Source organism: Malus sylvestris, chromosome 4, assembly GCF_916048215.2.
Source record: "Malus sylvestris chromosome 4, drMalSylv7.2, whole genome shotgun sequence".
NCBI classification, from domain to species: Eukaryota; Viridiplantae; Streptophyta; class Magnoliopsida; order Rosales; family Rosaceae; genus Malus; species Malus sylvestris.
The window spans coordinates 30,352,956-30,365,172 of record NC_062263.1 but is presented as its reverse complement, the minus strand read 5'-3'; the positions used below and the strand labels follow the sequence as shown (position 1 = coordinate 30,365,172).

The 12,217-nt window shown below is 39.5% G+C and overlaps 3 protein-coding genes across 9 annotated transcripts; 1 reads left to right on the top strand and 2 right to left on the bottom strand.

The window, feature by feature from the left end:
* Nucleotides 1–452: 452 nt before the first annotated feature.
* Nucleotides 453–3,123, bottom strand: LOC126620019 (uncharacterized). Of its 3 annotated transcripts, none has more exons than XM_050288478.1 (2): nt 1,903–3,123; nt 453–581 (listed from the first exon to the last, which is right to left on the bottom strand). In XM_050288478.1, exon 1 carries the CDS (start codon nt 3,053–3,055, stop codon nt 2,033–2,035), a length of 1,023 nt encoding a protein of 340 aa, XP_050144435.1. In that variant the 5' UTR covers nt 3,056–3,123; the 3' UTR covers nt 453–581; nt 1,903–2,032. The 3 variants fall into 3 exon arrangements, with proteins under 3 accessions (XP_050144435.1, XP_050144434.1, XP_050144436.1); XM_050288477.1 differs by having other exon boundaries at nt 453–578; XM_050288479.1 differs by having other exon boundaries at nt 453–573.
* An 816-nt stretch (nt 3,124–3,939) lies between these two features.
* Nucleotides 3,940–7,636, top strand: LOC126618919 (tryptophan--tRNA ligase, cytoplasmic-like). The gene is made up of 12 exons (XM_050287140.1): nt 3,940–4,271; nt 4,375–4,494; nt 4,679–4,864; nt 5,242–5,293; nt 5,395–5,460; nt 5,886–5,972; nt 6,186–6,278; nt 6,375–6,455; nt 6,578–6,649; nt 6,941–7,009; nt 7,092–7,202; nt 7,343–7,636. Exons 1-12 carry the CDS (start codon nt 4,045–4,047, stop codon nt 7,391–7,393), a joined length of 1,215 nt encoding a protein of 404 aa, XP_050143097.1. The 5' UTR covers nt 3,940–4,044; the 3' UTR covers nt 7,394–7,636.
* A 232-nt stretch (nt 7,637–7,868) lies between these two features.
* Nucleotides 7,869–11,265, bottom strand: LOC126618917 (uncharacterized). 5 transcript variants are annotated; one of them, XM_050287136.1, is made up of 3 exons: nt 11,106–11,265; nt 10,034–10,166; nt 7,869–9,904 (listed from the first exon to the last, which is right to left on the bottom strand). In XM_050287136.1, exon 3 carries the CDS (start codon nt 9,801–9,803, stop codon nt 8,013–8,015), a length of 1,791 nt encoding a protein of 596 aa, XP_050143093.1. In that variant the 5' UTR covers nt 9,804–9,904; nt 10,034–10,166; nt 11,106–11,265; the 3' UTR covers nt 7,869–8,012. The 5 variants fall into 5 exon arrangements, with proteins under 5 accessions (XP_050143093.1, XP_050143092.1, XP_050143094.1 ...); XM_050287135.1 differs by having other exon boundaries at nt 7,869–9,899; XM_050287137.1 differs by having other exon boundaries at nt 7,869–9,877.
* Nucleotides 11,266–12,217: the final 952 nt, after the last annotated feature.

The window sequence follows — 12,217 nt, the reverse complement described above, 5'->3', positions numbered from 1 at the left end:
TGAGTATGGATCGCACTACTCTCATTTAAAAATGACATGTTTACTCATATAAGCGAATGATAAAAACACACATTTTTTAGTCTCTCACACGCATGTTTAATCATGTATGTTGATTATGTTTGACTTATTCAATATGATGGCCAAAAACAAAAGAAGGTGTGAGAATTGAGAAACTTAAAAAAGTATAAAAACGACTTCCTATTTCTACCCACGTGAGAGAAATTTGAGTAAAACATTCTGATCGATGATTAGCTGATGGCCAAGCACTAACTATACCCTAATCAAACTTTTCTTCGACCCACATTATCCTTTCTCTACCAACCGGTCTCAAAAAATAACACGCCCAAAGGCCGGCGATTCTTGTTCTTGACATTGAGAGCGGCCGAGAGTTAACTTAGCGATGACAGTTGTAACTTGTATTGTATGTGATCATCCATAATTCCCATAAAAAACACAGAAACAGCCGATGATTATTTTACCCATGTCCTTTGGTAAATTAATTTAAATTGGCTTGGTTTTCCCGCCAACTTTGCTTACTGCCACCATCTCCTGCTCTGCTGCAGCTGCGGCAGCCTGCACTACTTAATGATAGAAAAGATGTCCAGTTATTACTACCTAGTACTATCTTTCACAAAAGAGGGAATTACACAATCCACAACGCAGAAGGGGGATCACATTGTAATTACCACTTTACCAATAAACTAAAGGGGTCCTTGGCCGTTGGATCTTTGACTGCACATCCAACCATATATCTATATTGTACATGTCACATACAAGAGTATAATAGAATTATCGTAAATTAGAATAGGTGTTAGTACAATGGTATTGAAAGAAATGAATAATGGAACTCTCCTCAGGTTGTTAGAGGCTTAGAGCACACAAAGGGATTAATGATTAGTTAACTACGACGAAAAATGCTACGTTTTCTTATCACCAAGGAAGAATGTCATTGGTTCTCATTCCGGAAAGAGTCCAAGTAAAGGACTTAACTGAAAACGTACCTTCCATCCAGAGAAGTCTGTTCCTTCTAAATTTTATTACAGGATCGATGACATACTTATAGTGTTCAATCAACGTGATCGTTGATTTTCCTAAATCAGATTGAAAACAGGAAAATAGATAAACCTAAATTAATGAATGTTTTGTTTTCTACAGGCCAACCAATACTTTGGAAATGAACCTTGATGAGGTTCCCATATACGTTTCCAAACAAATGAGTTTGAAAATCTCTACTTTCCGAGCCCAACCACCATTCACCAATGCATTTGAAATTTATATCACTAGATGCAATCCATCGAAAAAACAGTCTGAATACTTAGCTTAGACCAACACAGAAAACCTTTTCAAGGCATTAATGTTTTTTAGAATGCAAGGGGTTTCTGATATCCTAAAATGTACACACTTCGATAAAGGTCTACAATTCGACGTTCTTAAAGAGCATAACGGCTTCTTTACCCTCGAAATTATTAGGAGATAGGGTGCTAAGATTACTTGTCAACTTATTTGAGCACTTAGAAACAAGAGATAACACGACAAGATAGTTTAGTTATATTTCCCCGCAATTGACAAGAGATCATCTTTCCATCTTGCAAACTTAGCTTTTGCTAATTGGCCTTATCGCGTCAATTAATTACCTTACAAATACTGAAGTTTTTCTTTAATCAGAATAATTGATAATTTTCTGGAAAAACTAAAGTAATGGTGAACTTGTAAATCTAGACTCTTGAACGATCTTATCTTTATCACTACAACCCAAATTGGAAGAAAATAATCGTAAACTCTTGCCCGAGAACACAATATGATATCTGAACTGAATCATACTACATGAAGAATCCTACAGTGCCACAAAATATACTGACAATCATAATGGAAGCATACAAAATGGAGGATGTTTTCTCCTACCTGTAACATCAAGATTCAGTATCACGCCATGGCCGAGCTCAGTCACTTCATTTCAATGGGGGCGAGCCACTTCTTCTACAATAAAGCCCTGTGATCTCCAGACACTCAACTCGAAGATTCAGTATCGGTCTCAAGATGAACGATCATATAGGATTGTGGGTCTCCGTCTCTTATATGTTAACATATAACAAGCAAAGAGGTGGCCTTTGGGTCTCCTTCTCTTATATGTTAACATAGAACAAGGATTGAGCTTTTTGGGCCTTCTCTTATATGTTACCACAGACTGATTAACCATGCTCCTTTTCCTGTACTTGAAGTAAAAAGGATCAAGTTTAGAATTGCGCCTTTTGTCTTTCGGCGCTGTAACACACACACATTCATCTAGCTCTTGTTTATTGAGAGCATCAACGCCATTGGAGCTGCTCCCTTGTCCTTCGATCAACAGCCCGTCATCGTCCTCATTCTCCTCTTCGATAACCAGCTTCAAACAACCAACACCAGTCGACGAATCACAAACACACACACTCAAATTTGGCGAACACAGCTTCTTAGCAGAGCTATTCATGGCAGCCAAATGCCCACTATCATCATCATCATCGACATCGAAAGCCGCATCCTTTGAGCCCTCTTCAGCACCAGACACATCACAAATTGTCCTGCTATCCAGCACGGCCGAAACCCTATATTTCCCCAATCCCAAACAAGCTCTCCCCTTTCCACCTCTTTGCGCCTTCTGACTCCTCATAACCCCTCTCCACCGCGCCAGCGACTCCGGCAGCCAGCAATCGGCGCAAACCCCAACCTCCACCGCCAAGCAAGAATCCTGAGACAACAGCGCAATCCCTCGATACTCAGAATCGCAATGCCTGTGTACTCTCCGGTTACACTGGCAGCAAGTAAAGGAGTCCTCCTGCGACTGCGACGGCGACGTGGCGGCGAAGCAGTAGGAGCAGAGCTCCGATGACTCGACCCGCGAGAGGCATTTCTTGCAGAGGAGGACGACGCGCCACTCGCTGTAGAGGATGTGAAGCTTGCTCTTGGCGCTGGCGTTGGCAATGTCGACTCTCAGGTGGCAACAATGGCACTCCGACAGATTCGGCAACTCTCTGGTTTTCTTCGTCGATTGCGATTGCGGATCTTCGTTGTTCGTCATTGGAGTTTGAATCAAAAGGGGGTTTTTTTTATTGCAAATTAGGGTTCAATTCAAGCAAAATAGGGCCCTCTATTGAATGTGCAGGCCAAGACGACGCCGTCTTGGAGTATAACTTAATAGACCTTTTTGTTTGTATGCCCCTTGTGCTATGGTAACTTTACATTTTCCCCCTTGAACTTGCAATTGTGTCAATATGCCTAGTGTGATGATGTATCTAAATTACCAAAAATCGTTCATTTTATTTATAAAGTTACTCCATTGTCAAGTTCGTCACAAAAATTATTAACTTAGATGTTGTGAAATTATAGGTAAAATAAAGAAAATACCAAGTCTGACCTAAATTTTAGCTCTACACCCAGGCTTAATTTTCGGCTTAACCAAAACATAAACAAATGTTTTCGAAAATAATTTAAAAAGTTTTCAAAATGGATATCAATTCTGATTTCATAATCAAATTGACGTGGTCCTTGCATTATTGAAAGTTTCACTTTCGTCTCTGAATTTGTAATTGTGAGAGGTTACCGCCTCATGTACATTTGTGCCTTGTCTATCCCATTTCACATCAATTAAGTTAACGACTTTCTCAATCAAGATGAGGGAATGGAGAAATTTTTATGTGTGTTTGGAATACAAAATGATATACCACGTGTTATAATATAAGTAAACGAAATAGTTGATATGTCACATATGTAAAGTATAAGTTTTTAATGACTTCACTTATACAATAACGCGGTATATTCTTTTATATTCCGGTTACACTAAAAAAATCTTTCAATGGAATGAGATAGGGCACAAAATGAAAGTACTTGGGGCCAAGGCGCACAATTGAAATTTTAGAGAGAGGAAAGTGAAATTTTCGCAATAATACAGGGCACATAAACAAATAAGCCTACAGTACGTGGACATACCCTCCGAAGAAGAAGAAAGGAAGAAGAAGACGCCGCCGATTTTTACAGAGATAGTGAGCGAACGACGGAGAGAGAGTGACGATGGAGGAGAGAGTGGGAGAGGCAGAACCAGAACAGCAGCAAGAGGAGGAGCAGGTAGTGAATCCATGGACGGTGTCGGCCAAGGGTGGCGGGAAAATCGACTACGACAAGCTCATCGACCAGTTCGGCTGCCAGAGAATCGACCAGCAGCTCGTGGATCGCATCCACTGCCTCACCGGCCGTCCTCCCCACGTCTTCCTCCGCCGTGGCGTCTTCTTTGCCCACAGGTCGCTTCTCTCTCTCTCTCTCTCTCAAGTTTACATTTTTTTTTCTGAAAGTTTTGCAAAAAATTGAATTGGGGGTCGAATTTCGAATTTATGTGTAATGCAGGGACTTGAATGAGATTCTGGATGCCTACGAGAGAGGAGACAAGTTCTATTTGTACACAGGAAGAGGACCTTCCTCCGAAGCTTTGCATTTGGGGCATCTTATCCCCTTCATGTTCACTAAGTAAGCTCCCCCTGCACTGCTATCTGATTATCTGATGTTGGTCTTTTATGAAACTTTTTATCTTTTCGGGTTTTCGTGAGTTTGATCTTTAGTATCTCTGTGCATTATGTTGGATTTGGCGATTGGTCGCTTGTTGATATGAAGTAAATTTTTTAAGGGTTTATGAATTGAAAGCTTTATGCAGATATTTGCAAGATGTCTTCAAGGTTCCTCTCGTTGTACAACTTACCGATGATGAGAAGTGCATGTGGAAAAATCTGACTGTGGAAGAGAGCCAGAGACTTGCCAGGGAGAATGCTAAAGATATTATTGCTTGTGGTTTTGACATATCAAAAACCTTCATCTTCTCCGATTTTGATTTTGTTGGTGGGTAAGTATCAGATGTGTAGGCTTAACTCCATTATGAAGTTAATATTACTTCGTGTTGATACTTGTTATGTATGTGAGTTTATGCTTCAGTTTTGATCAACGGATTTAGTGGATTACTAAGCTATTAGCTTCTCTGCCCATGTCGGAGGGGTTTGAGATTTTATAATCTTATCGAAGCCCTTTTTTTGGGTTCAAACTGATTGACATTCACATGAGGTCCCATTCTTCTTGAACCGGAATGAGATGTCCTTGATGATTTAGTTGGCCGCAAACTGCTTGATAAGCTATGATAATAATTAGGAAGCTTTTTAGTTTCAGACCTAACAGGGCTTGATTCTATCACTTGCTTACTGATTTTATGTCTAATTTCCTGTGCAGTGCCTTCTACAAGAACATGGTGAAGGTTGGAAAGTGTGTCACATATAATAAGGTGATTAACAATCTTTTCCCCCCATGGCGAAATATTTTCCTTGTCTACCTCTTTCCTTGAGTTTTTGTAATAATTTTATGAGTTTCGGATTTAATATCCAGGTTGTTGGTATCTTTGGTTTCACTGGAGAAGATCACATAGGAAAAGTTAGTTTTCCACCTGTACAGGTATTTTCCTTGGCTACGCTGCTTATCAAATGAAGAATTATGAAATTTTAGTTAGTTGTTGCTGACTAGCTCCACAAAATGACTGAAGCTTATATCTGTTTTCCTTTTATATCTTCACTGAAACCTCACCTCCTGTAAGTTTGATTTAGTTCATAAGTGCTTATTCTTTCCTATGAGCTCTTATTGTTGACTTGCTCCAGTCAACTGTACAATTTTTTCACCAGTGAACATCTTTCATACTTTCCATCATATAAAGAAAACAAAGCATTGCTTAGTCCTAGTCGCTCCACCAAGAATATTGACTTTTCTGAAACCTTCAGTTTGATGTTCTGTATCGATTGTGTGACTATGTAAGATGACACATGGATGCGACATGTGCTGTGATACATATTAAGGAGATCCAATATGGTCTTGTTTTAATGCAGGCAGTTCCCTCATTTCCAAGTTCATTTCCTCATCTCTTCTCTGGCCAAGACAATCTTCGTTGCTTAATACCTTGTGCAATTGACCAGGTATGCATGATATGGATAATTCTCAGCTATGATATACATGTTTTTCCCCTTGGCTAAATGTCTACGGATCCACCTTACCTATAAATGCAGCACCTTTTCAGAGTATAAAATAGTTTTAGTAACTTTGTGTGCTAGTGCATTTGATTTAACATTGTTTTTCTTTCTTTTGTTTATTTTCTAATACCATGGTTTATTTGTTTGTGATTTGTCAAGGATCCTTATTTTAGAATGACACGAGATGTTGCTCCACGAATTGGATATCACAAGCCTGCATTGATTGAGTCTTCTTTCTTCCCTGCCCTGCAGGTACTTTTATGGTTTTGGCACATAAAACTTATTTTCTACTGTTAGTAGCCTATGATCTGATTTCTGATACCTTTTCTGGAATGTGGATACTTGCAGGGAGAGACAGGAAAAATGTCGGCTAGTGATCCAAATTCAGCCATATATGTAACTGATGCTGCAAAGGAAATTAAGAACAAGGTTTGCATTTATGTGGCCGTAGTTTCACTGTGCCAATCTTCTACCTGACCTGAAATCACAATCCAAACGGTCCAAAACTCTTCAAGATTAACCTAAAACAAAGAACTTGTGTGTATATGCAGATAAACAGGTATGCATTTTCTGGTGGACAAGATTCAGTAGAGAAACATAGAGAGCTTGGAGCAAATCTCGAGGTATTTGGATTGTCTCGCATGTTAGTAATAGAAATCTCGAGGTATTTGGATTGTCTCGCATGTTAGTAATAGAAATGGGCCCTCCCCGATTGGCATGACAGTGTAATTTGTTGCTGGATGTGCTACCTTAATTTCTCATTAGATTGTCCGAGCAAGAAGACAAATTTTGCTTACCAGTCTACAATTTACATGCCGATTTGATTTCATATGTTATGAGATTTCTTTGTTAGTACTTGGTTTGGTGCCTTGTAACTTATTGAGGAATTAATTTATCTTCTGGAAATTATTCAGGTAGATATTCCATTCAAATATCTGAGCTTTTTCCTAGACGATGATGATAAACTCGAAGAGATACGGAAGGTGAGACTGATCGCCCTGGTGAACTTAGTTGTTTTCTTTGTCAACATATTCTTTTTGCTAATTCACTTGGGGTTGCTATTAGGAGTATGGTTCCGGACGCATGCTAACAGGTGAAGTGAAGCAACTTCTTGTTGAAGTTTTAACCGAAATGGTAGAAAGACATCGTAGGGCTAGGGCTGCTGTGACTGATGAGGTAAGCTTCTAGCATTTTAAGACAATTGGCTGTTCTGTAAGTTATTTGTTGGCGATGAAAGCGTGGTGCTTGATCCCTGAAAGCAAACATTTTGAACCATATGCTCAGGACTTACGGAAATGTTTTTGCATATGCTGCAGATGGTGGACGCATTTATGGCAGTGAGGCCTCTACCGAATATGTTCAGCTAAAGTCGAGGCTAAGAAGCTTTACACGCACATCGTATAATCACTTCTCAAATTGCAGCTTAGCATTCAACTCTTACTAAATCGAGATTTAATCATTTTTCGATTATTGATGCTCAAATACAATAGAAATTGGGATGGTAGTCGACACAGATACACCTGTTTTCTGTAACAGTCGCGTGAACTCGAACTCCATTTGAGCTGAATACAATGGTTTTAAGTTTGCATTTGTACGATATTTTTCGATGATGGCTGTTTGTTCATATCATCTTTTGCAAGGTTGAAACAGAGTTGTTGATTGCAGAATCTGTATGAGCGAACACAGTTAAACAGAACGAAGATGCAATGAAGTTGCAGCGTTTAGCAATCACCGGAAGTTTATGCCGATAGAACTGAGAGATGCGAATCGCCGGACAATTATGATACGATCTAACAGGATAAAGAGATTGAATGTGCAAAAGGAAAAGAAAAAACCGAATCCTTATTTGGCAACTGACGTAGTTAAATTAAAACATACATTAACATTACTTGCACACAACTGTTCTACTGCGTTTTTGAACAATGAAAGGGAAAAAAGGAACCGAAATCTAAGGGGTAAGAACGATTTTAAACAGTTTAATTCAGGTCAATGTGGCAAGGCACATTTCTTTTGAGAATGCCCTAACATATGACAGCGACCGCATTGAACCACCCTCTTCGGCCTCTTGAAGTTTTCTACTCGAAGGACCTTCTTCTTGGGTCTTCCAGGTGGCCGCCGAGTCTTGGGTGGTCGTATCATGATATCAACATTGGTGCTTCCACCCTCTGTTCCGTCGCCTGGCTCCTTCCATGAGCTCTTATCCGGAATGGGATGAATCATCTGCGAATAGGTCTCTCGGTAACTTGCTACTGTGAAGCAAGGCTCAGCAAACAAATGGACATTGTGTCCACAAGACATAAGTGCAGCAGCAGCATGTGCACAAGGTAGACCATATATATGCCAACGGCGACAAGAGCAAACACGAGTTTGTATATCCACAATGTTTGTCCGCTCAGTAGACACAATCTCAAATTCAACTTCATTTGCACGAAGTACTTGATAGCATCGAGCATCAGCCATTGCCTCTAGAATCCGCTTCTCAGCAGATGGTACTAAAATTGACGTCCACCTCATTCCCATATCCCGGCGGTCATTATACCACGATGATAACTGATCACGAATATGCTCCATCATTTGCACAATAGGGAGCTCATGGCATTCAAGAGCCCAATTATACAACAACTCTGTAACACCGAGAGTAAAATGGCCATACCGCACTCCTTCAAAATATGCTACAGCCCAAAGTTGGGGAGGGAAGTGTTGAAACCATGGAATCACGTCTTGCGAGATCTCTGCCATCTCTGCAATCTTGCTGTCAAATTCAACTGCAGTGAGAGCATAAACAGCATTCCAGAAGATATTCACCAACTTCGCATTCTTAAACGTATCACGAAAAATTTCACTAACATAACGCAGACAAAAACCATGGAAGGCACTAGGAAAATGGGTTTCCACTGCCTCTACAACACCCCTTTGTCTTTCAGAGAGTATTGTTAGTCTAGGCATGTTGTCAGTGTTTACTCCAAGAAGCTTTCGCAATTCTGACATAAACCACATCCAATTTTCGTCGCTTTCCACATCAACGATAGCTATTGCCAGAGGAAATAATGTATCATCAGCATCAACAGCTGCAGCACAAAGTAAGGAACCCAAGTATTTGCCTTTGAGGTGCGATCTATCAATTTCCAAAAGTGGCCTGCAAGCATGTATAAACCCATATATTGATGCACGGTAAGAAATGAAGAGACGGTGGAAGCAATTTTCTTGTCCAGTGGTAAAAACTGAAGCGATGCTTCCAGGGTTGGTTTTCTTTATTTGCTCACAGTATGCAGGAAGAAGCCGATACCCTTCTTCAAAAGTTCCATGAAGTGCTGCCATGCTACGCTCCTTGCCACGCCAAGCTTGCATGTAAGAAACAGCAACTCCATGCTGATCGCGGATATCTTGCAGGATCTCTTTTGGTTTATACCGTGGGTTATCCCGAACCCGTGATTCTACAGACCTAGCAACCCAACCTACTGATGCTTGCTGATGATGAAGGTTGAGAACTCCTTCACAGGTATGCTCACCATGCAGGGTTCTTACTGTAAAGGTTGGAACTCCGGGACATTTTGCCACATGGACACGCCATGGGCAACCTTCTTTGGAGCACTTGGCTATAAACCGGCTGCGATCTGATTTCACTATACGAAGATCAAAATGTTGTACTAGAGCAATGTTCTTCAATCTTCTTCTGCATGTTTCAACGTCAGGAAATTCTTGCCCAATAGCCAAGTCTAAAGCATATTCTGTCAATGCAAGAGAATTGTTCTGCACAGCTAAAGAATGATCTTCCATGTATCCACGACAGTAGCAGAAGTGTTACATGATTCTAACCGTTCCCCTCATCCCGACACAAATTGATAATTCTTCTGAAAGGGTGTATTGTAAACACTGCACTACATGAGACCTCCCGTCATATATGGATACAGCATAGGAACACAAGAACAAGGAAGCAGCATTTTTCTGTGCGTGCATGTGTGTGCGCATAACTGATCAACAGGAGACCCAAATGGAAGGAATCATACCTGTCCTAACTAATCAATAATCATAAGCGAAGGGCAGTTGTGATATAGGATAAGAGCATTTCAAGGTATATTCTTTGACCCTGTGGTGTTGATGAATTATATCTTTACAAGGATAGAAACATTATTACCACACCTATGAAACAAAAAAACAAAAAAATACCATGAGCAATTTTATTAATAAATGGTATCAACTATTGAACAAATTTTGAAGACACGGAAAAATTCACTTATCGGCCCAATTTTGAAACTTTTGGATCTACCGGTATTAAGATTACTTGCGTTCGAGCCACATGCAACAAGCCATTCAAATCAGGGGTACACCATTTTATGCAATCAACTGTACTAAAACTCCATATCACTCTTGCTCCATTAGCAGACTCAATTTTCATTTGCCACATAATCTACGGATAACACGGTTAAACTACCTAGTAGCTGTAAGACCTCGCACATTTCTCACTGCTACACACAATTTCTCATCCCATCATCCTCAGACTGACGGCAAAAACAGAAACTGAAAAGCACAGCTTAAGAACAGTCTTATCCAACAGAATGTAGATTGAATTTGATGAACCCTAAGACCCGACTCGACTGCACAAAAGGCAAACGTCACCGGAACAGTCAATGTGGCCATTTGAGTCACTGACAAACTGGTGATTACTTACAACACTATAAACTAAATCACCGATGACCCATTAAATCAAAATAGAGCATTCTGCCCCCAAAATTATTCCCAACTCAAACCCAGGACTTGAAATTTTACAACAACAACAATCAACAACCAGAAATTCCCAAACTTTTTTTCCAAACGACAATTTGGGAATCTCAGAGCGGCGGATCCAAACACTAATCAATCCCAATACCCAAAAGGTTTTTCATATAAGCACTTTTACGAAGTGGGTTCTTCTCCTTTTCAACAATCATTGCACAGAACGATTAAAGTCAACAATTTGTGCTTTGATTTCTAATTTGAAGTGAGTGGTTCTTTTGTGGGATGTGGTGGAATATAAATATCAAATTATGTGAGATTAAAATAGAAAAACTAGAGAAGGAAAGGGAGGAAGAAATGGAGAACCTGGTGGGGGTGAGAGCGAGAAGCTGCGTTCTGCTGAAAGTGCTTTTTTCCGCTTTTGGGTCTTCTTCGTTCTCTAAGCTGGAGTCTGGCAATTCGAGAGGAGATAGACCAAAACTTTTTTTTTTTTTTTTTTTTTTTTTTGCGTTTTGGATTTTACGACAAGTTTTTATCGTTTATATTAAAAAAAAATTAAATACAGAAAAAAATTTCACTTCAATAAACTTGAATATCTTTGAAATAAAAAACTCAGGTCCCATTAGTGTTCAAAATAAATCTTCTCTCCAATCCCCATACACATGAAAGGTCGTGGAAAAGATGTAATTTCAATTTTTTTTTCTTTAAAAATCTAGGTTTTTAGTTAAAATTGTCCTTAAAATTAGCATAACTCCTCATTTTAGTATATGACATTGAAAATCGATAAAAGTAGTTCCTAAGTTTGTCCATAGTTCATCATTTTGATTATTGCATGAACATTCTCCTTTAAATAGAAAAGCAAGTAGAAAGGCTGATTGGACAAAATACCCTCACTTTATCAGTGATGCCGACTCTAGCTTTGGCTGGGGTCGGTTGCCAATTTCCCCTTCTTCTTGTCTATTCTTTTCCCCTTTTCTGCTACTCACTTCCCCTCCTCCTTGATATGTCAACCTCTTCTTACCTTACTGGTCTCCCTTCATCTTGTTCATCTGAGCTTCGATCTCGCTCATCTAAGCTTCGTTTTTCAGTCATACTTTCTCTCAAGATGGTGCATAGAATTCTAGTTCTTCAACCGTCTCAAGTGTTCCTAGCACCACCACCTTCTGATGTCTATTGTGTCTAGCACTATTGCTCGTGATTTTCCATGGGCTTCTTTTTCTTGATAGTCGACTCAATTATTTCAAGGGAACTTTAACGAAAAGCATATGGTACTGTTCACTTTAACAAAAAATCATATTTTTACACTAAAAAGTCAATCCTGGTACTATTTACTTTACCCTTTATTTTGTCCTTATCATTAAAACTCAAAGTTTTCAAGCCATTTTCATTAATTTTCATTCATTTCAATTGCTGGTTATCTTTATTTTCAGCGTTCAAGTAATGTCAAGTGATAAGCGTGGATTGTGCAGATCCAAATG

Coding starts and splice junctions, on each gene's coding strand:
- LOC126620019 (XM_050288478.1), bottom strand. CDS start 3,055: ATGACGAACAACGAAGATCCGCAATCGCAATCGACGAAGAAAACCAGA.
- LOC126618919 (XM_050287140.1), top strand. CDS start 4,045: ATGGAGGAGAGAGTGGGAGAGGCAGAACCAGAACAGCAGCAAGAGGAG. Junction 6,279..6,374: donor CTTTCTTCCCTGCCCTGCAG/GTACTTTTATGG, acceptor GGATACTTGCAG/GGAGAGACAGGAAAAATGTC. Junction 7,010..7,091: donor AACTCGAAGAGATACGGAAG/GTGAGACTGATC, acceptor GGTTGCTATTAG/GAGTATGGTTCCGGACGCAT.
- LOC126618917 (XM_050287136.1), bottom strand. CDS start 9,803: ATGGAAGATCATTCTTTAGCTGTGCAGAACAATTCTCTTGCATTGACA.